At 38.3% G+C, this 23,857-nt stretch overlaps 1 protein-coding gene across 1 annotated transcript; it reads left to right on the forward strand.

Moving 5' to 3' along the window:
* The first annotated feature begins 1,494 nt into the window (after positions 1-1,494).
* On the forward strand, positions 1,495-18,359 carry LOC125240558. Its single transcript, XM_048148486.1, has 2 exons — positions 1,495-1,548; positions 18,075-18,359. Exons 1-2 carry the CDS (start codon positions 1,501-1,503, stop codon positions 18,327-18,329), a joined length of 303 nt encoding a protein of 100 aa, XP_048004443.1. The 5' UTR covers positions 1,495-1,500; the 3' UTR covers positions 18,330-18,359.
* Positions 18,360-23,857: the final 5,498 nt, after the last annotated feature.

Raw genomic sequence — 23,857 nt, forward strand, 5'->3', positions numbered from 1 at the left:
TTTCCCTTTTATTTTTATTAGATTTACCTTTTTCAATTAAAATAATTATTACTCCACGTTACTGCCGCCAGGATTAGGGGTATCTAAATTTATTTATTTAGAAATCTAAATAACTTTATTATCCATACTAATATTATAAATGAGAAAGTGTGTGTGTCTGTTTGTTTGTCCGTCTTTCACGGCAAAACGGAGCGATGAATTGACGTGATGTTATAGGTGAAGATAGTTGAAGGGGGAGAGTAGGCTACTTTTTGTCTCTTTCTAATGAGAGCGAACCCGCGGGCAAAAGCAGTAATGAATTAAAGCAATATTTCATCAGCAAGCAAAACCTAGACATATATAGGCAATTAGATCTTTCATTACTATTGTCATTAAAGATAGAATAAAAACATCAGTCTGCAATGTTCAATATTTATAAATTGAAACTAAAACTAAAACTATTAGAGTTCAAATTATTTTCACCTTTATATGAAGTTAAACTTTATTAGTTATTACAATACAATGATGTTTATTGTATACGCTTCTCAGAATAAACAAAGACTAGTTAAGAGGAAAGACTATTATCTCGTATTTATTTTTTCAACAGGCAGGCAAACATGGTCGCGCGATAAATGATAAAACATCTGGCTGTCCCTATCGTACTTACAAATAGTGCGATAGGGACGGACAGATGTTTATCATTTATCGCGCAACCATGCTGGCTTGCCCGTTGTATGTGTATGACCATTCATCTTCGAATAATGACGGATATCGGATGACGGAAATCGGATCTAGTGCGGAAGGAATCGAGATCCTGCCATGACCATCCCCTTGTATTACTTGTAGCTCAAATGCGAGGATCCAGAGGGGAGGGGGGGGGGGGGGTCATGGGGGTCATGACAGCCTCCCCCCTCCCTGGAGCCTAGGTTGCCCATGCAAATTGACCACGTCAACCTTTTTAACACCCGACGCAAAAACGACGGGGTGTTATAAGTATGACGTGTCTGTCTGTGTGAGTGTGTCTGTCTGTGGCATCGTAGCTCCCGAACGGGTGAGCTGATTTAGATTTGTGTTTAAAGAAATTTATTTCCCAAAAGAAAATTTACATTTTCACTTAATGAGAATAACGTTATACTAATACTAAGAATACATCAGTAAATCAGTGAGCATCTTAAAGTATACATACCTATATTATATCTATTTAAGTACACAGTTTATTTATTTATTTGAACTCCACTTGACGGGGGTTTGTGAACATTTTAATGTGGTGTAATTTAAAAAAAACTTATACCTTACAATACTAAGTGTTGTTTTGTTTGACTAACTGTACTATTCGCTGGTCTTTCACATATAGTGTGAGAACGTGTTTTATTGAATTCCGTTTATCATTATGACCGCGTGGCACAGAACTTTGGCAATGATTTCGTAACAAGACATTTTGAAATCGGGTAAGTAAAAAAGAATATATAAATAGAGGCTATATGGTATATAGGTCATCGGAAGTAAACACGGGAGTTGAAAATGTACAAAACTGTGCTGTTTTTTGTTGTGGCCGCAATGATGGTGGAGGTATGTGTATAAAGAAATGTGTAATAGTTATTTTACAAGGGAGCAAAGTTGTTGTTTGACCGCACGTACCAATATTGAACCGCGAGCGTAGTGAGTGGTTCAAAAAGTAGAATCTTGAGCTGAGACTTGCGAGGGTTTCAAGGAACAAAGGTTAAACAAACTTTGCCACAGAGCCTTTAAGTAATAGTTGGTGTGTTAAAAATATTTTTGTTTAATCTTTGAAAATATTAATCTCGTATATGGGCATTTTCAGAATTTGGGACCCCCCAATTAGCGTATTAAGTTGTTAACAAAAATTAACTCACTGACAGTTTTGTGACGATAATTGAGCATGAGCATTCAATAGAAATATTGCTTTTGTGTCAATTACATAAACAATTAGCAATAAATCTTCGTTTTTAGACAAATTGTATTCTTAATTGTCGTTGCATAACCTAACCACAAAATTTAAATTTTGAAAAAACCCCCGACTGCGACATATTAGACCGATTTTCATGAAACATGGCTAAGAACACTCCCGACTAACTCAGCTAGCAGACAAAAAAAACTAAATCTAAATCGGTTCATTCGTTCGGGAGCTACGATGCCACAGACAGAAACACACGGACAGACAAACAGACAGACAGGTCGTTTTTGCGTCGAGGGTTAAAAACTGACATCCTGTTAATTTTTGTTAACAACTGTCACTAATTTTATTTCCTAATTTCTAAAAACGCCGATGTATTGCAGTTAAATGTCGTGAATTAAAATTTTAAACCTTGGTGTCCTTGGTGGTGATATGTTGAACAAATAGTACATTACGATACAAGTGCGGAAAAGAAGCTATACGAAACGAATGGTGATAAATTAATATACGACGGTAGCACAGTATAATAAAGAGTACCTACTATCGTACAGTATGGCTACTCCCGCTCCCCGTTGAAACTGCCGCCCACCCCCGCTCGGTTACCTCACAGTTACCGCCTGTCATAAACGCGAACAGTCAACCTTTCATATCTCACTCATACAAGCATGGTACGCGTTCACCTACACGAGCTTAGAATGTGTGCTAGGAACGCGCCTCTTTCATATATTTGATCGCCAGTGTCCGAGGTGTGACGGTATGTACCCTGTACCTCGATATGAAACCATTAGGCTACGTACCCTGTACCTCGATATGAAACGTTCACAAAAAAACTCCATGAATTAATATTAGGTACCTGTATCAATTTTTCGATATAATGAAAATATTTGGAACGTTCGCTTTGAAAAAAAAAATCGATTACTTAAATGTCTGTCGGGAATTCAAAGGACAAAAATCCAATAATAAATTGTGCATTCTTGTACAGTTTATATACGATTTTTGAACATCGTTAAGGGCATTTTCAGAAATTGGGACATAAAATTAGTGAAAGTTGTTAACAAAAATTAACTCGATGTCAGTTTTGTGACGATAATTAAGAATAAAATTTGTCTAAAAACCATTTTTTTTTCACGTTTTAAATGTAGATTATTGCTTATAGTTTACGTAATTAACACAAAAGCAATATATTTATTGAAATTTCATGCTTAATTTTATTGTCGTCATAAAACTGACATCGAGTTAATTTTTGTTAACAACTTTCACTAATTTTATGTCCCAATTTTTGAAAATGTCCTGAAGTAATTTTAACGGAGCTAAGTTTTTTTAAGAAAGAAGAAATTTATAAATTGAAATAGATACCATACACTAAAGAAAAAGCGATCAAGCCCACTGGTGGCGAAGCCGGGAATCGAACCGGGTCTCCAGCTATCGCGGCTGACGTGTTCGACCGCTACACCACCCCGACCGCCGGGGTACCCGTCGAAATTTCTCTAGTGTATGTTATCTCTGAAGGCTAGGCGGGTTACCCTCATCTGGCAGAATAATTTTGGTCAGAAACACACTTCGCATAGCATGTTTCGCAGAAACACTTTTGGTCGAATGTCAATTTTGCAGAAAAAATTGTTGGCATTATTACAACCACGCATACGACACACTTGGCAGAATATTGTTCTGCAAAACATTACTTTGGTCGAATTTGATTTAGCATAATTTTATATACCATAATAATCACATAGCATACTATTACAAGAGCAAGGTTCTGACACGCTATCAAAAAGGAAATACTGCCCCAGAGCCACCGTTAGGTACGACGATGAGCGAAGCGAGGAGGAGTGTTAGGTATCTTGCATCCCTAATACGTCGGGCTCGCTATCAAAAACCAAATTGAAAGGAGAAGGACAACTATGCCGACTAAATATTATGCACAAATATTATCTGCGAAAGTACTATTCGACTAGAAGACTATTATGCTCATTAACATTATGCCAATAAACCATTCGGTATTATAAATATCTGCGAAATGATTTATGCCAAAGCATATTCTGCGTAAGGTGTTTCTGCCGAACGTAACTTCTGCCAAGAACTATTATACGAATCAAATAAATGCGAAAAAAGTTTCTGCCAGATATTAGTGAACCAGCCGGCGTATCATGCTTCTAATTTTATCACTTATCCACGTGGATAAGACTTCTGTCACGCTTTGGCAAGTATGTCAGTGTGAGAGTGACAGATGTCTTATCCACGTGGATAAGTGATAAAATTGGAAGCATGGTAAGCCGGCAGGCTAGGCGCCTTTGTCCGTCAGCCGCGATAGCTGGGGACCCGGGTTCGATTCCCGGATTCGCCACCAGTGGCCTTGATCGCTTTTGCTTTAGTGTATGGTATCTATTTCAGTTTATAATTTATATATAGTAGTGTTACTACTTAAAAAAAGAAACAAATCAAAAAATATTTAATAAAATAATTTGATTTGTTCCCTACATCGAAAGAAGAAATTTATTCAAAAAACGCTTAAATATGAGAAGCTACTCTATTTAATGCTTTCGGGTTGCTATCGGGTTATCGTTTAGAAACTACGCCTGAATTCGGTTCTGAACAATTTACCCAATTAATCTCTATTAAGAGAAAAGCGATCGGTCGGTTCTCCATACAAAGGTAGTTGTCTATTTCCCCTCTCGATATATCCTCAATATCCTCATCATCCTCCTTGCGTTATCCCGGCATTTGCTACGGCTCATGGGAGCCTGGGGTCCGCTCTGGCAACTAATTCCAAGATTTGGCGACTGCCATCTGACCTTCCAACCCGAAGGGTAACTAGACCTTATTTGAATTAGTCCGGTTTCATCACGTTTTCCTTCACCGAAAAGCGACTGGCAAATATCAAATGACATTTCGCACTTAAGTTCCAAAAAACTCACTGGTACGAGCCGGGGCTCGAACCCACGAACTCCGGATCGAAAGTCGCACGCTCTTACCGCTAGGCCACCAGCGCTTCGATATATCCTAGAATATATTACGAAACTAGTGCGGAAAATAGGTATATTAAATCAAAGAGGATCGAGTATTAATATTAGAGACATACTGTCAAAATAAAATGTGTAATCACAGTGCATGTGCAGTGCATACACTGCCATCTTTCGACACAGGCTTAATACTTTTGAACCTCAGTTTTGACAATTTGACCCATATTTTGACACACCTTGCAACCTAAATGGTCGCGTACCGTACGGTTTCAGAGGAATTTCCTCCCGCGGACGCTCCGGCTGTGGAATGAGCTCCCTGCCGAGGTATGCCCGATGAACTACAGTATGGGGTTCTTCAAAAAAGGAGTGCACAAGCTTCTAATGGGTCGGCAACGCGCATGTGACACCCCTTTATAGTAACAGGCGTCCATAGGTTACGGTGACCGCTTTCCATCAGGCGGACCGTATACCTGTTTGCACCGACGTGGTATAAAAAAAATCTTAGCTTGATATGTGTTAAAATGTCAAATATGAATATAGCGCTATCTAACCAAGCGTCCCCCAAAACTGTAACGCCATCTAGGCCACGGTACCTTTTTCTTTATGATTCTGAGGTAGGTTTTTAGGGTTCCGTAGTCAACTAGGAACCCTTATAGTTTCGCCATGTCTGTCTGTCCGTCCGTCCGTCCGTCCGTCCGTCCGCGGATAATCTCAGTAACCGTAAGCACTAGAAAGCTGAAATTTGGTACCAATATGTATATCAATCGCGCCAACAAAGTGCAAAAATAAAAAACCGGCCAAGTGCGAGTCGGACTCGCCCACCGAGGGTTCCGTACCTACAAAACTATTAGGTACTTTTACGTTACTCACATAAGTCTAAAGACTGGGCTAGGCTAGAAGTATAGGTTCTCTAATGAGCATAATTGTGTTTAGCGCCACCTCTCGACGAATTCGCGAACTAATTAGCACAGCTTGCGTGAGATCTTTTATAATGTTAACCAAATTCAACATTTTTTATTTTATTTTAAAGTAGGTGTTTTATGTAAAATTTCGTAGCTATAAATTTTAACACCTTTACTCATAAACGTACACTAAAGTTATCCAGCCGATAAAGTTCGTTTGTCCCTTTCTATCACACCAATACGTCGGAAAGGGACAAACGAACTTTATCGGCTTGATAACTTTAGTGTACGTTTATGAATAACGGGGTAAGTATTACCGTACTGTAAAAATGTAATGTATACGGATTAATGAATTTAATATAGATAGGTAATTATTGATATGTGGCAAAACGAAGGAAATTGTTTGCACCTTCGCAATAAGTATCTAATGATATTTTTTTAATTTACCATGTTACTTCACGTACCTACTTAGGTACTTATTTTAAAAACTCTAAAAATGTCTATTGAGTTTCTGCCACAGACCACCATGTGGCTTCTGCACGGCTTCTGCATATTCTGCGCTGTGATAGAATTGCCATAGTAGGTATGTATATATTGTATTGGGTTGGTAAGAAAGTAATGAGCGAATCATAACCAATATTGTAATTTTTATTTAATTTATTATTTTAATCATTTATCAAAAATATAACGGCCTTCGTTATCTACTACTTGTCTCCATCGTTCTGGTAAAGAATGAATAGCATCGGCGAAGAAGTTCTTAGGTTTAGATTCAAAAAACTCAGCTATGTACTGTCGTAGATGGGCTTGATCATCGAACTTTTTTTCATTCAAGGCATTGCTTAGCGATCTGAACAATGCGTAATCCGTAGGTGCCAAGTCTGGAGAGTACGGTGGATGAGGTATCACTTTCCAACCTAGCTCCAATAGCTTTAGCCGAGTCACTTTTGCAATGTGTGGGCGAGCATTGTCGTGTAAGAAAAAACTTTAGCATGCTGTGGACGATTCTGACAGATTTTTTGGTTTAAATTTTCAAGCTGATTACAGTATACTGATGCGGTAACAGTCATTCCACTTGGTAGGAGTTCCCAGTGAATAATACCATGAATATCCCACCAAACGGACAGCATAACTTTTTTCGGGTGAGGCTCTGTTTTTGGTGCCTCTATTCCTTTTTCGTTTGGAGCTAGCCACTGACGTTTGCGTGTGTGATTTATATATAAGACCTATTTTTCATCTCCAGTAATAAGATGGTCCAACCAGTTGAATGTGCGGCGAAAAGACAGAAGTTGTATGCAGATATCGGCACGGCGGTTTAGTTGATCTCTATCAAGTTCGTGCGGTATCCAAACACTGTATTTGTAGTTTTTTCCCAACTCGTGTAAATGTGTTTCTATGGTGACATGAGAGCAGCCTAACTCGGTAGCAAGAGTACGACTCGTTAGCCTCGGATCTCCTTCAATTAAGGTTTTTAATTTGGCTACATCAATCTTCACCGGTCGACCAGACTTAGGTTGATCTGATAATGAAAAGTCGCCACTACGAAACCGCTGGAACCATCGTTTCGCCGTGGCCTCAGACACAACTTCAGGAGCAACACGCTGACATATATTACGCACTGCTTCGGCGGCTGAATGGCAAGACTGAAATTCATATAAGCAATGCCTTACATGCACTTTTAATTCGTCCATTTTCTTCCTTATATTAGCTCGGCGACAGCTAGTGAATGACTGAAGAGAAACTGTGCGACTCGCCCTTTATATACTTTCGACCATAGAAGATTCTAGAACTCTCTCAAAAAATTTATCTGGAATTCAATCGATCGCTCATTACTTTCTTACCAACCCAATATAATAGGCAGTAAGAGGCAAAAAACATATTGTGCTAAATATTTGAAATACCTACAGTCATTTCCGAAACGTGTGAATTCATGTCAATACTTTCTTTTTAACCGACTTCAAAAAAGGAGGAGGTTCTCAATTCGACTGAATGTTTTTTTTTTTTATTTTTTTTTTGTATGTATGTTACTCGATATCTCCGAGAATCGTGGACCGATTTTCAAAATTTTTTTTTTGATCGAACCGGTATAACCCCGAGATGGTCCCATTGGCACCAAGTTAGGGTCTGATGATGGGATCCTGGAGAAATCGAGGGAACTCTTCAAATGTTATAGGCACATGTAATGTTTTTAGTCTATTTTTCAAAGGTACACCAGTATTTACGTCTGATGGTAATAATTTTATGTGGCTGAGCTGATGATGGAAGGTCAACTCCTCAATGGTTAGGAGTTTAAGGATAATTCTTTCACTACTGTACATGTATTCGGACTGATACATATAATATCACTAGGAACCACTAAAAATCAACTGAGCTGATGATGGAAGGTCAACTCCTCAATGGTTAGGAGTTAAAGGATAATTCTTTCACTACTGTACATGTATTCGGACTGATACATATAATATCACTAGGAACCACTAAAAATCAACAAATAAATAAACTTTTTAACAAAAAAAATAAAACCGCCTTCAAAAATAAGCGCGTTACAAAACACGGAGAAACTAAAAAGCCAAAAATAATAAACCTTTCAATTCAGATTTCTTATCGTATTGCAATAAGCTAAACATCCAAATTATAAACAAATCAATTATTTTTGGAGTCGGTACCAGCCTGTGTATGGTTGGGTGGGGCAAACAGGCAATAGCAAGGCGACGAACAGGTCTGGTACCGACTACAAAAATAATTGATTTGTTTATAATTTGGATGTTTAGCTTATTGCAATACGATAAGAAATCTGAATTGAAAGGTTTATTATTTTTGGCTTTTTAGTTTCTCCGTGTTTTGTAACGCGCTTATTTTTGAAGGCGGTTTTATTTTTTTTGTTATATCAGTATTACACGGAGTAGGTAAACGTTTCGTGGCAGCGGCAGCGCACACTGCAGAGAGCGCACGCGGACACCAGCGCGGCGCCACAGAATATATAATAGCACAAGTACAGAAGGCCCACTGCTTTGATGTTTCCGAAATGACGCCTTTTTAAATACCTACAACATTCTTACAAAGAATCGAGCCGCACGTGCGCGGCGTCCGGTGATAGGGTTACCAATGGATCCAAACGAATTAATACTCACATTAAATGTTATATTATTATATTCAAGTCTTGAGTACTTTCTAGGTAGGTATATACGCTGTATTTATATACTTTTGTTCAAGGTTCCAACATCACAAGCCTTATTGAACTTTTCCGTGGGACTTAATCAGTAGTAGATCTGTATAAGAATATCTTTTGGTATTTATTTTATTCAATATGTCTATTTAACTAAGTATTATTAGCCATTCCACCCGCGGACATCGCTTAAAAAACCTCGCGATGTAAAGTAACAATAGAAAGTGCGAACGTGCATTCCGTGAGAATGTGCGCCTGCGCCACCCCTGAGTAGGCCGCGACCTCGCGGCCGCCAGGATATACTTGTAGCGCGGCGATAGGATAGCGGAGTGAGCCGCCCCTGGCGGCGCCAGTTGACGCGTCTGTGTGCGTGAGCTAGGTATGCATACAACTACAACTGCTGTAGGCACCGCCCCCCCTCAGCGCGTCCTCTGCGGCGCGGCCTCAGGGCGCGGCGATAATCACCTAGGCCTAAGGCCCTGGTTTCTCTGGCCCGTCACACGCGCCCGGCGGCGTCTGGATGTGAGCCGCATGTGCCGCTGTGCCACACGCCGTCGGTCGCGGGTGCGTGGGTTTTCTGACCCTTGGTCACCCGTCGCCGGCGACGGAACTCAGAAGCTCTGGTAGACTGATTTTTGAACTGTTGTGTTGTGCTCTGATCAAAATGAATGCAAAAATACTTACATTGTAATTCTTAGAGGAAGAAGATTATACGCGACTTAATCCGTTTCCATGTAAATATTGATTTTACCCAAAAAAAGAGACAGTCAAACGATATTTTTGTATGAAACCGGCAAAAAGAAAGTAATATTTTTAACTTTGTACTCAAACACTTGCATTGTAGTAAAGAAAAATTTACATCATATATTCGATTATATCAAAAACAGTTCACAGAAGTACAATTCATCCATTGAATTACTATGTACTAACATACTAGAAATGACACCCCAAACAAAGTCTGTGCTCCGGCCGGCAGCGCGCGGCGCATGCGTGGGGAGGTACCGTGTCATAGAGTAAGACTTGACCAATGACCACCTAGACGCGACACTCTTAGTGTAGACCTTTTTTATACTTTTTGTAAAATACTAAGTAGTTTAATTTTAGCACTATCATACATTGTGCTATGTTTAAGTTCTACTAAGTGAAACAAAAATACATTATTGATTTTTTCATATACTTTAATTGCCCTTGAAGAAAATCATAGGTTATTATTGTATGAAAATATCGTGACTCGTGTTAGAACTATGTAGTATTCATAAGTATAACGTGAAATAAATTTAACATTTCTCTTTTATATATTACAAACAGAATATAATCACAATTACTATACTTCATTACCTACATGTCAAGTCTGTGCGATTATGATGCGATTAATCTATGATTTCGTTCAACAAAATGGCAGCGATATCTTCGCGTTTGAGGAGCGCGTCCCTTCATTGAAATAATTACTTAAATAAAGATCGATTAACATAGCGTGTATACTAACCGATGAAATGTGACACGTCCGTTTTATTCGATTTTCTCGTATGGCTTAAACAGCATCTTGTTGCGCAGGAAGGCATTTTTACATTTTATTTGTGTGCAGGCAGAAACAACCTCCTCACGCTACGCGCAGAGACTGACTAAGGCAACATAAGTCCATGGACTTATGTTTGTAGCGCAAACTTTTTGCTCGCAGTGTCCTCTCTAGTATTACCTCAATGAGTTCATCATTATCTTTAGTGAAGTCAGTCATTTTCCATATCAAGACGCCACCCGCCGTCCGTTGCTATTGTACAAAACGAATACAGACCGACGCGTACGGCGTGTGACCTTCGCCCGTCGAACCACCCGCCGCCGGCGACGTTTCAGAGAAACCACCCTCAAACATTTCCGAACAAAATATTCGAACGTCGTCAGTCGCGGACCCGTGTGTAAAAAACCACAACGTTCTATGAACATTGGTCAAGTGCGAGTCGGTTTTCGACTTTTCCATACAAAGAACTCATGAGCGCCTGAACGACTGTGATGGCAAAGTTAACTTTTCGCACTTTCAAGACTTTACGTGTATATCTCGGAAACGATAAGAGATAGAGCAAAATGGACTTCAGATTTAGGCTGTCGGTGGCACAAATTCTATGTTTTCGTCAACAGAGACCTTTTTTTGGACCGATTTGAACAAAATTTTGCTCAGTCCACTTACAAACGGTCTTAAGCGCCTCCTTTTTAGTTGGAACTTAAGTCATTTTGACAAATGAAAAAAAAAAATTGAACAATTTCTAAAAAGAAAAAAGACAGAAATTAATTTCTTTCTACCTGTCCATCACGCTAACAAAATTTTAAGACGTTTAGTAACTGCTTGCAGCGTCAGTGAGTGAAAATCTTAATTTGAGTTTTTTTCTCGTAAGTCCGACTTACGCTTGACTGTAGATTTCTAATAGGTTTTCCTGTAATCTAGAGGTAAAGGGCTATCTCGTGTATTTTTTTGAAAATTTTACGCTAAGTAGTTTCGGAGATAAGGGGGGGGAATGGTCATTTTTTGTCTATTTTCTTAAATTACTTCGAAAGTACCAAAATTAAAAATTTAAAAAAAATATATCTAAAATGCTCATAAAATGCTCTTTCATTTAATATATAACACAATATAGTTTTAATAACTTTGATTTTTAACTTTCAAGTTTACCCCCCAAAAGTGACCCCTATGATTAAATTTCATTTAATTAAATTACATGTCCGTCTTTGGGCCACAGGTTTACATATGTGTATCAAATTTCAAGTAAATCGGTCCAGTAGTTTCGGAGAAATCGGCTGTAACAGAGGGACAGACAGACACACGAGTGATCCTATAAGGGTTCCGTTTTTCCTCTTTGAGGTACGGAACCCTAAAAATGGAAAAAAATGTTTTATTAGGGTACCCCCCCTACATGTAAAGTGGGGGCTGATATTTTTTTTCATTCTAACCCCAACGTGTGATATATTGTTGGATAGGTATTTGAAAATGAATAAGGGTTTACTAAGATCGTTTTTTGATAGTATTAATATTTTCGGAAATAATCGCTCCTAAAGGAAAAAAAAGTGCGTCCCCCCCCCCTCTAACTTTTGAACCATATGTTTAAAAAATATGAAAAAAATCACAAAAGTAGAACTTTATAAAGACTTTCTAGGAAAATTGTTTTGAACTTGATAGGTTCAGTAGTTTTTGAGAAAAATACGGAAAACTACGGAACCCTACACTCAGCGTGGCCCGACACGCTCTTGGCCGGTTTTTATGGAGGTAGGTTTATTACAATGTCTTTGATTAAAATTAACCGTAGAGTCTCAATAGGTGTTCCTATTGTGAAGTTTTCAACATTTTGACAAATATAACATTTGAACATTTTAACACATATCAAGACAACGATATGGGCCAAATTGTCAAAACTGAGGGTCAAAAGTTTGTTTGTTTGCTTGTGCCGAGAGATGGCAGTCTATGCACTGTGATTACACATTTTACTTTGACAGAAACTCTCTATAATACTCGATCCTCTTTGACCCTATGCAGCGTCGACTCAGGACACTTGTATGGGGGCCATTTTTTTTTTTCAAAGTTGTCCACCCCACTTTTTTTGTAACATGGGTATTTTTTACGCGATTAATACTCAGAATCGCGAGGTCTTTCGATCCTGATAGGAGAAAAAACCCAAAAAAAATGTCCCAAGATTTCCATACATTTTTTCGAACCTTCCATTCCGTTACCGCCATACAAAATGTATGAAAAAATGGCAACGGAATGGGAAACAAACCTTGGGACACTTTTTTTCTCCTATTAGAATTGAAAGAGCTCGCGATTCTGAGTGGAAACCACATAAAAATTTTCAAAAAAAAAAAAAAAGTGGGGTGGGCACTTTGACAGCTTTAAAAAAAATGGCCCATGGACGCCTCGCCCTACACAACGCACACTACTTTGTACTAACTGTTTAATAATGTTATAGGTACTTTTGTCTACAAATAACAAAAAATAAAACCGCCTTCAAAAATAAGCGCGTTACAAAACACGGAGAAACTAAAAAGCCAAAAATAAAAACCTTTCAATTCAGATTTCTTATCGTATTGCAATAAGCTAAACATCCAAATTATAAACAAATCAATTATTTTTGGAGTCGGTACCAGACCTGTTCGTCGCCTTGTTATTGCCTGTTTGCCCCACCCAACCATACACAGGCTGGTACCGACTCCAAAAATAATTGATTTGTTTATAATTTGGATGTTTAGCTTATTGCAATACGATAAGAAATCTGAATTGAAAGGTTTATTATTTTCGGCTTTTTAGTTTCTCCGTGTTTTGTAACGCGCTTATTTTTGAAGGCGGTTTTATTTTTTGTTAAAAAGTTTATTTATTTGTTGATTTTTAGTGGTTCCTAGTGATATTATATGTATCAGTCCGAATACATGTACAGTAGTGAAAGAATTATCCTTTAACTCCTAACCATTGAGGAGTTGACCTTCCATCATCAGCTCAGCCACATAAAATTATTACCATCAGACGTAAATACTGGTGTACCTTTGAAAAATAGACTAAAAACATTACATGTGCCTATAACATTTGAAGAGTTCCCTCGATTTCTCCAGGATCCCATCATCAGACCCTGACTTGGTGCCAATGGGACCATCTCGGGGTTATACCGGTTTGATCAAAAAAAAAATTTGAAAATCGGTCCACGATTCTCGGAGATATCGAATAACATACATACAAAAAAAAAATAAAAAAAAAAACATTCAGTCGAATTGAGAACCTCCTCCTTTTTTGAAGTCGGTTAAAAATATTCACAATTTAATATTACAAATGTAGGTAATATTTCAAACAGTTATTGTATCGAAAACGTTTTCCAAAAGGCTTAACTTTAATATTAAATGCGCCATTTTCAATCAAAAGGCTCTTTATTGGCTGTCGTCAATAAAGTTTTATTTCCATAATAGCTTCAATAGGAAATCCGTCTTATCGACGGCATTCAAAGTGGTATCTTTAGATTGAAAATGTCACAAATTGTGATAAATTGATTCGATAGCTTACAATAGAATTCCAGCGTAATTTGTAAACGTTCTGTTATAGGTATAACATTTAAAAGCAATTAGGGATACACCTATATAGCTAGCGCAATGCGGGGTCAAAATAAATCGGGGTGAATAGAGACATTTTGGATTTTTTTCTTTTAGTTGTGTTTTGTGTGCCTGTGTGGTGACGGGTTAAGAATTTCACCACCCCCTTTCTTCCCGTGGGTGTCCTATAAGGCGACTGTGGGATATGGGTTAAATTGTGGCGTAGGCGAGAGGCTGGCAACCTGTCACAGCAATGTCACAGTTTCGTTTTCTGTCGACCCCTTATTTGCCAAGAGTGGCACTGAAGCTTTAATAGTTTCATATGCTCTGCCTACTCCTTTATGGGATACAGGCGTGATTGTATGTTATGTATGTATGTGGTTGTATTTAAAAATAATCCTTTATCACAAAACGTTTAGTTTTTGGGATACATTCATAATATTTAAACTGTTTAATAATGTATATTAGTGGTTAAACTATTAACAAAAAAAAAAACACAATGTATTTTGATTTGTTTGCTAATTTCAAAATATATGTTATATTGTGTAACGTGGGACGGAAAATAAATATTACGAGATTTAGTCTAGCCGACAAGCCGATTTAAAGACTCGAGTGTTCAATATTCTTACACCCCGAGTTACACACAATCTTTTTCATCACGATTGTAATATAAAAAATATGTCAACAATAATGTTCAATACGGTCCTAGAAATTTCATAACTCGCTAGGGAGAAAGTTTTGTCTATAACTCCCGCTCCACCTGCGTGCAATATCACCTGTGTGCAAGTATGATAAAAAGTTATATCGTACGCATTTCCACACGAATACCAACACAAAAGGTAATTCAATCGCTTCCCCGCCTCGGCGTGCAATAAATAAACACTAAGTCTTCGGTAATTGCTCCTTGTCACGTAACCAAGATAGTTTCTCGTATTGTACTGAAATAATAGACACTTAGGGTCTCCCCAAACCTATCGACGCGGAATCAGCTTTCGCCGATCAAAAAAGCGTACTTTGGTCGGAAAACCCTTACACGGTTAGATATACCAAAGAGGATCGAGTATTACGCCGTGGCTTGCGTGGGCGACGGTCGCGCGATGGTCGCGCGACGGCGATGCGACGCATACGAAATCAAACCTTATCGATATGGAAGTATGAGACGCGACGGCGACCGTCGCCCACGCAAGACACGGCGTTATAGAGAGTTATTGTCAAAGTAAAATCTGTAATCACAGTACATAGACTGCCATCTCTCGACACAAGCTTAAAACTTTTGAACCTCAGTTTTTACAATTTGGCCCATATTGTTAGCTTGATATGTCTTAAAATGTCAAATTAATATTAGCGCCATCTAGCCGAGCGTTCCCCAAAGGTGTAACGCCATCTTGGCCACCGTGCCTTTTTCTCTAGGGCTTTGAGGTACGTTTTTTTCATAGACTTTATCCGTCTATCTATACGGAGTTACATTATGTCTTTGGATATACTCTTGGGACGACTCGTTCGTTTTTCGTCACGTTCGTTAATTTGTCCGATTCTGCTTTCGTCAGCCATTCTTCATTCGTCAACTTAGTCTGCAGTCATTATCATTATCATCTTTGACCATAATTAATTGTTGAACTTTTTCTTATTAACCGACTTCAAAAAAAGGAGGAGGTTCTCAATTCGACTGATTTTTTTTTGTATGTATGTTACTCGATATCTCCGAGAATCGTGGACCGATTTTCAATTTTTTTTTTTTTTTTTGATCGAACGGGTATAACCCCGAGATGGTCCCATTGGCACCAAGTCGGGGTCTGATGATGGGATCTTGGAGAAATCGAGGGAACTCTTCAAATGTTATAGGCACGTGTACCGTTTTTAGTGTATTTTTCAAAGGTACACCAGTATTTACGTCTGATGGTAATCATTTTATGTGGCTGAGCTGATGATGGAAGGTCAACTCCTCAATGGTTAGGAGTTAAAGAATAATTCTTTCACTACTGTACATATATTCGGACTGATACATATAATATCACCAGGAACCACTAAAAATCAACAAATAAATAAACTTTTTAACAAAAAATAAAACCGCCTTCAAAAATAAGCGTGTTACAAAACACGGAGAAACTAAAAAGCCAAAAATAATAAACCTTTGAATTCAGATTTCTTATCGGATTGCAATAATCTAAACATCCAAATTATAAACAAATCTATTATTTTTGGAGTCGGGGCCAGCCTGTGTATGGTTGGGTGGGGCAAACAGGAAATAGCAAGGCGACGAACAGGTCTGGTACCGACTCCAAAAATAATGGATTTGTTTATAATTTGGATGTTTAGATTATTGCAATCCGATAAGAAATCTGAATTCAAAGGTTTATTATTTTTGGCTTTTTAGTTTCTCGGTGTTTTGTAACACGCTTATTTTTTCGACTCAAATCGTTTTTCATCAATTCGTATTTGGTCATATTCTAAGTCGGTACCGACTTAAGACTGCGAAAAAACACGAAAAACATATATTTAATAGCGAACATGCCGAAAGAAGATTATGACGAGTGAAGAACGAGACGGATTAAGATAAAGATAAAGAAAAAAATTGACCGTAATTGAGAAAGACCATCGACGATCGTGACGAATAAAGAATGGCTGACGAAAGCAGAATCGGACAAATTTAGTAACGTGACGAAAAACGAACGAGGCGACCCAAGATTACCCACGGATAGTATTAAGAATAAACCATGCATTTACGATAGACTAGGCCGATAGATGAAGCTTCACAGGCTTCCGTCACTTCGTAGAACCAGTGGCCTAAAAAAAAAAATTGTAGGACATTCTTAAACAGATTGACTGAGTCCGACGGTAAGCGCAAGAAGGCTTGTGTTATGGGTACTCAGACAACGATATATAAACACTATGTAACATATAATCCGCCGTTCATTCATTTTCATTTTTTGCCGAAGATAAATCCTACGGCTTATACATTACCTTCTATAGTACCTTTAATTTTCATGGTGTTTATTTTAAAAAAAGGAAGTGGTATTCGTAACCGCTATTCGATACCGGTTATACTCTTAAATGGATCACCAGCATTAATGTTACACCCTGTATAATACTAGCTTTTGCCTGCGGCTTCGCTCACTTTAAATTTTAAAATTGCGACATGCTCCATACAAACTTCCACCCCCCCCCATTTTAGGGAAGTGGGGGATAGAAAGAGACAAAAAGTAGCCTATAATCCCTTCATATCTCCAAAAAAATCTACGTCGCTCAGTTTTGCCGTGAAAGACGGACAAACAAACAGACAGACACACTTTGTATGGATACAAATACTTAAATATATAAAACTAGTTTTTGCCCGCGGTTTCGCTCGCTTTAAATTCGAAACTTGCGAGATGATCCATACAAGCTTCCGAAAAGTACTGTGACTACAATTTTTTTACGAAATATAAGAATAAGATAAGAATAAGAATAATAAGAAAACATTTATTGACACACAAATAAAAATTGAACATTTACACAAAAATATTAAAAAATAAAATAGACAATTTGCATGCATGTCAAAAGGAACGGGCTCAGCATGTTATGCTGCGCAGCCATTTTATTACAAATTGACGGCGCAACGCTGATTTTCAGTCCGTCCCCTTTTCTGAACCACATTTATACCATTCCCCTCGATACCCACTAGGCCAGTGTTTTTATTGAATTCCATTAACTTTGGCATATAGCTAGGGCCATTATAGAAACAGAATAGCATAGTTCGTTTTTTTTTATTCGTAACTTTTTCTGAAAAATACCATATACACCTGGGATAGATGTAACATGATGTAACATCAATTGCTGTTCAGAAACGGGCTTATTGTGTGTTCGATATGCGATTGACATGTCATAATTTGACACTTACTTAGTGTGAGTTAATTGTGAAGCCCGTTTCTCAACAGCAATTGAACTAACATCTATCGCAGGTGTATGGTTTTTTTTAAGAAAAATATTACGTATTTAAGAACACTAACTATGCCATTTTGCTTCCTATAACTAACCTAACTGTATGCCGAAGTTAACGGAACTCAATAAAAACACGGTGTATATTATATAGAATATATTTAAGTATATAAAAACCCAACTTCCAGAACATCCACTCCTGCTGCTGCTGCAGCCGAGAGCCCTACATGACGCAGGCCTGTCTCGAGTGCCTATATGACCTCTGCCCACGCTTCGTCCCTCCAAAGTGCGGCTGCGACTGCATCAAGGACCTCGCCAACCCGTGCCGCTCCTGCGGATGCGGATGCGGATGCGGAAAGTCACTCTACTTCCCCGAAGTAGAGTATCCTGTTACCAGTTTTAACATGAACCCGTTCTACTTTGGGACTTGCTTCGGTTTTTAATTAACAGACGTTTTGAAATAAAGATGTCAATCTAAATAGACATTTTATTTTACACATTCATAATACCTTGCAAGGATTTATATAGGACTAGCTTTTGCCCGCGGCTTTGCTCGCGTTAGAAAGAGACAAAAAGTAGCCTATGGCGCTCTTCATCCCTTTAAATATCTCCACTTAAAAAAAATCACGTCAATTCGTCGCTCCGTTTTGCCGTGAAAGACGGACAAACAGACACACACACTTTCCCATTAATAATATTAGTATGGATTTACATACTTCATACTTAGAATCGTACCTCGATTTTTTAGCGCCACCTATTAAATACCTGCTATCATAATTACACTCATGATGCCTACAATTTCTTTTTCAAAATAATGTGATGTCATATGATTTTAAAATAAAGCAATCTGTCATTTGTTCCTATAAAAAATAAAAACACGCAAAAATATTTGGGAAAATGTATGATTTTGGCCACTTCCAGGCTGCGAACAGCGCCATCTAGTTTTAAGACTAAAAGGCCCATACATTCCTGGGATACGCTTTTTCTATGGGCTTTGTCAGTCCAGTATGAAATCGTTTTTGATACCGTGTAATTGTATACCTAAAATGACATATAAAAATGTTCAAATTTCTGTGCGACTCTTATCATTATCACTCTTAGCAATTTTAAGGGGTTGAAAAAAAAACGAAATTGTGTTTTTGTAGTAATTAATATAAATATAGCCCATCGGCCATTCCACGCCACAGTAGGCTACTATATTCTTATCGAATTTGGCACAAAAAATGTAGTATTTGACATAAGAAACCAATGTTAATAGATTTTGGGTAAGTGTATGATGGCATTGATGGCTACATATTTTCGATCAAAAATGTGTGTAATATTTTTTAACGTTGGCCACCGAAAACGCTGTCAGCGATGTAGTGACGTCATAGAACCTAACTTAACTTCATGTCGAGTCAATCACTGACATAATGAACTTTATGCCACATACATAAATGTCAGAATTGTCGGAAAATTTTACCAAAAACGTGTCGTCAAAAACGCGAACAGTCAACCTGTCATATCTTATACTTTTAAACGAGCAATTCTTGTATATTTATTTATTTATATATTTATTTACACTGACGATCTCGGAAACCGCTCTAACGATTTCGCTGAAATTTGTTATGTGGGGGGTTTTGGGGGTGAAAAATCGGTCTAACTTATCCTTAGGTCCCGGAAAACGCGAATTTTCGAGTTTTCATGCGTTTTTCTTCGCGCGCCATCTCGTGTGCAGTAGTTGTACTGTTAAGACAGAATTCTTTCGGTCGATGTAAGTACTATTTATTGCAAACACTAGATGGCGACACAGGTCAAGGCTAAAACGAATAGAAAAATACAATATTTGAGTTTTTGTGGCGAAATGCGCGCCATCTCGTGTGGAGTAGTTGTGTTGTTAAGGCTGAGAATTCTTTCGCTCGATGTAGGTACTATTCATTTTTGAACTAGATGGCGACACATGTCAAGGATACGAAACAGAACCGAGCGAAGCTCGGTCGCCCAGATATTATCACTTATACAAGCATGGTGCGCGTTCACCTACACGAGCTTAGACTGTGTGCTAGGAACGCACCTCTTTCATATATTCGATCGCCAGTGTCCGAGGTGTGATTGAGCATTTCTTTTTGATGTGATAACGTCTAATAACTCGTTACTACGGGCTGCATGCACGAAAAAGATGACGTCATTGTCCCGTTCCTCAAGGCCACCAAGCAAGAGCAAGTGGTTTGTGTATGGACGGTTGGGGTATAAGCAAAAGGGGCCCGATTTTAGGACTTAGAAAATTTTTGTTAAAAATTTTCATTTATTATTTTTGAGTGTTTGTAATTTAATAACCTAACCACAAAATTAAAATTTTGAAAAAACCCCCGACCGCGACCTAGTGGACCGATTTTCATGAAATATGGCTAAGAACACTCCCGACCGCGACATAGTGGACCGATTTTCATGAAATATGGCTAAGAACACTCCCGACTAACACAGCTTTGAAATAAAAAAAAACTAAATCGAAATCGGTTCATCCGTTCGGGAGCTACGATGCCACAGACAGACACACACACAGACAAACAGACAGACAGACAGACAGACAGAAGGGTGACCCGTTGACCACGAACGCTGTAAAGAGTTCGAAACGTCGGGATGTATTTTAAATTCATTATACGCGATTTAATCCGTTTCCATAGTTTAATTTCATTATAAAAGATGCTTATTTTAATGCATTCTTTCAAATAAGAACAAAAAAATGTGAAAAAAGTCCCAGAATCGGGCCCCTTTTGCTATACTCTGACCGCCCCTGTCTATACTACTGTAATGTTTGACGTTATCACGTTAAACTACCGTCCGTAAACCGACTTTACAGACAACCAATTTTTTTTTTTGCCACTTTTATGAAGTGCGATATTTTTGAAAAACAAATGCTATTTCTACTCAGAATTACTAGCTTTTTCAATCCTAGTAGTTAAAAAAATTGTCCCATACGATTTTTTCTTATTTTATTACCATTTTCCGTACATGTTGTATGGGGTAACAAAAGAGGAAAGTAACAAAAATGTATGGAAATTCTGGGACACTTTTTGTCTCCCAGTGAGATTGAAAGTACTCGTGATTCTGAGTACAATTGACCTAAAATTCCCTAAAACAATCAAAAATTTTTTATTTGCAAAAAAAAAAAGAAATGCTTGATTATACTGTGGTGCTATGGTGACACATGCGCAATCCAATTGGCCTAACCAAAGTCATTGGCACAATGGCTGGGCCGGCAGGATTCGTACCTAGCCGAAGTCACAATCGTTCACACTGCATATTTTTTTTTTAGTATAAATAGGTAGACGTTTGACCACGATCACACCTGATGGTAAGTGATGATGCGGTCTACGGTGGAGCACGCTACATAGCGCATCGTAGGAGTTATCGCTAAGTACATGTGCTATTGATGATTACCATATCTATGTATGTTTAATTTTATCATCTAATATCTTATCAATAAGTAAATAGATAGATGTGTATTACATACTATTGTTGATAAGATTTGAACAATGATCAGTTGATCACAGATTAATAGTAAATATAGGCAACTCAAGCTTCGCTCGGTTCTATTTTAATATATCACGTCTTTAGATAAAAAAATCTTATAAATACAAAAACAAAAAAAAAGACAAAAAACAAAAACTTAATTTCTGACCGGGATTCGAAACCCTGACACCTACGATCTATCTGCGTACATTAGACCGACTCGTGCGACTGAGCTAAGCGGAATCGATGCGCGCGCGGCGATTAAGGACCATATTTTACGTTTACAAATGCGAAAGAAAAACTCATAAAACTCGAAAATTCGCGTTTTCCGGGATCTAAGGCTACGCTAGATCGATTTTTCACCCCCGAAAACCCCCACAAAACAAATTTCAGCGAAATCGTTAGAGCGGTTTCAGATCGTCGGTATATAAAATAAATAAATAAATATACAAGAATTGCTCGTTTAATAGTATAAGATATAGGCAACTCAAGCTGAAACATCATCAACCTTTTTTTAACCCCCGACGCAAAAACGAAGGGGTGTTATAAGTTTCACGTGTCTGTCTGTCTGTCCGTCTGTCTGTCCGTCCGTCTGTCTGTCTGTCTGTCTGTCTGTCTGTCTGTCTGTCTGTCTGTCTGTCTGTCTGTCTGTCTGTCTGTCTGTCTGTCTGTCTGTCTGTGTGTGTGTCTGTCTGTGGCATCGTAGCTCCCGAACGGATGAACCGATTTAGATTTAGTTTTTTTTGTCTGAAAGCCGAGTTAGTCGGGAGTGTTCTTAGTTCTTAGCCATGTTTCATGAAAATCGGTCTACTATGTCGCAGTCGGGGGTTTTTTCAAAATTTTAATTTTTAACCCCCGACACAAAAAAGACGGGGTGTTATAAGTTTGACGTGTCTGTCTGTTTGTCTGTCTGTCTGTGTGTGTGTGTGTGTCTGTCTGTGGCATCGTAGCTCTCGAACGGATGAACCGATTTCGATTTAGTTTTTTTTTTGTTTGAAAGCTGAGTTAGTCGGGAGTGTTCTTAGCCATGTTTGTTTCCCTCCTGTCGCACTACCGCGGCAGTATTGCAGAGGTACGAGGGTCATGCCAAAAGAAATTAGATACCTACTCAAAATTTACATACTTTATTCTTTATTAGAGCTATCTATTTTTTCGAAGTATTCACCGTGAACACGTATACACGTTTTCATCCGTCTAAACCACTTAGAAAATACCGATGACCACTCTTCTTTAGACACCTCAGATATTTCGTAATTATACGCAGCCAACGCATCTTCTTTGTTCTCAAATCGCCTTCCTTTTAATTTTTCTTTAATTTTAGGAAAAAAATAAAAATCAGAGGGGGCTAGGTCAGGGGAATATGGGGGGTGGGGCAGAATAGTCACGTTTTTTGAGCTGAAATAGTCAAGTGTTCTAGCGGAAGTGTGCGGGGCAGCGTTGTCATGGTGCCAGAGCAGGTGCCGGGTTCCTGACTTCGGCCGCTTGACACACCAAGCTGACAGTACTCTTGGGGCACAAACTGTCACATACCATTCTGAATTAACTGTCTTTTGATCTTCTAGCACTATTGTAGCAATATGTCCCGTCTTGCAGAAAAATGAGGCAACCATTTGTTTTTGTGTGCTTCGGGTTCGGCGACATTTTGTTGGCGTCGGCTCATCTTCAAAACACCATACTGTGGACTGTCGCTTTGTTTCGGGATCGTAGTTATATAGCCATGTTTCGTCACCAGTAAGTATATCATATACGTTTTTGTTCTCGCCTGCGTCGAATTTATCTATCATAAATTTGCACCAATCCACGCGACGGTCTTTCTGTAAATCGGTGAGCTTGTGCGGCACCCATCTTGAACAACGCTTATGAAGAGACAGTTTACTATGAATTATAGTTTGCAATGCTGCTGATCCAATGCCCAGTTCACGCTCGAGCTCTACATATGTAATTCGTCGGTTCGCACGAATATTTTTTCCCACAGTCTTTACATTTTCTTCAGTGACTGCGGTTGGCGGCCGTCCGGTCTTCGCCTCGTCTTCAAAGCTCTCCCGTCCTCTTTTAAATTCAGCAAACCAATTGAAAACAGTTGCACGTGAACACGCAGACTCTCCAAAAGTCGAGACTAAAAGTTCAAAACACTCTTGAGGTGTTAAACCTTTTTTAAAGTCATAATATATCATAACACGAAAATCACGTCGAGTAAACTCCATTGTTGCGGAAAATTCCCGCCAAAATTATTTAGAAAAAAAATAATTAAAAAAGAAATCCTAAGAATTTCCAAGTGTTCCATTTTTAAATTTATCAGCAGATAACCTACCTTTACATTGGTGTATAACTGGCCAGTATCAATCAAATGACCATGGAGTATCTAACTTCTTTTGGCATGACCCTCGTATACGTCTTAACGCTCAGATTGTTTTAAACTTGGAATTTATGTCTACTGCTTTGAAATTTTAAGTGTCAAGAATTAAAATGAAATATTTTT

This window comes from Leguminivora glycinivorella, chromosome Z (assembly GCF_023078275.1).
Source record: "Leguminivora glycinivorella isolate SPB_JAAS2020 chromosome Z, LegGlyc_1.1, whole genome shotgun sequence".
NCBI classification, from domain to species: Eukaryota; Metazoa; Arthropoda; class Insecta; order Lepidoptera; family Tortricidae; genus Leguminivora; species Leguminivora glycinivorella.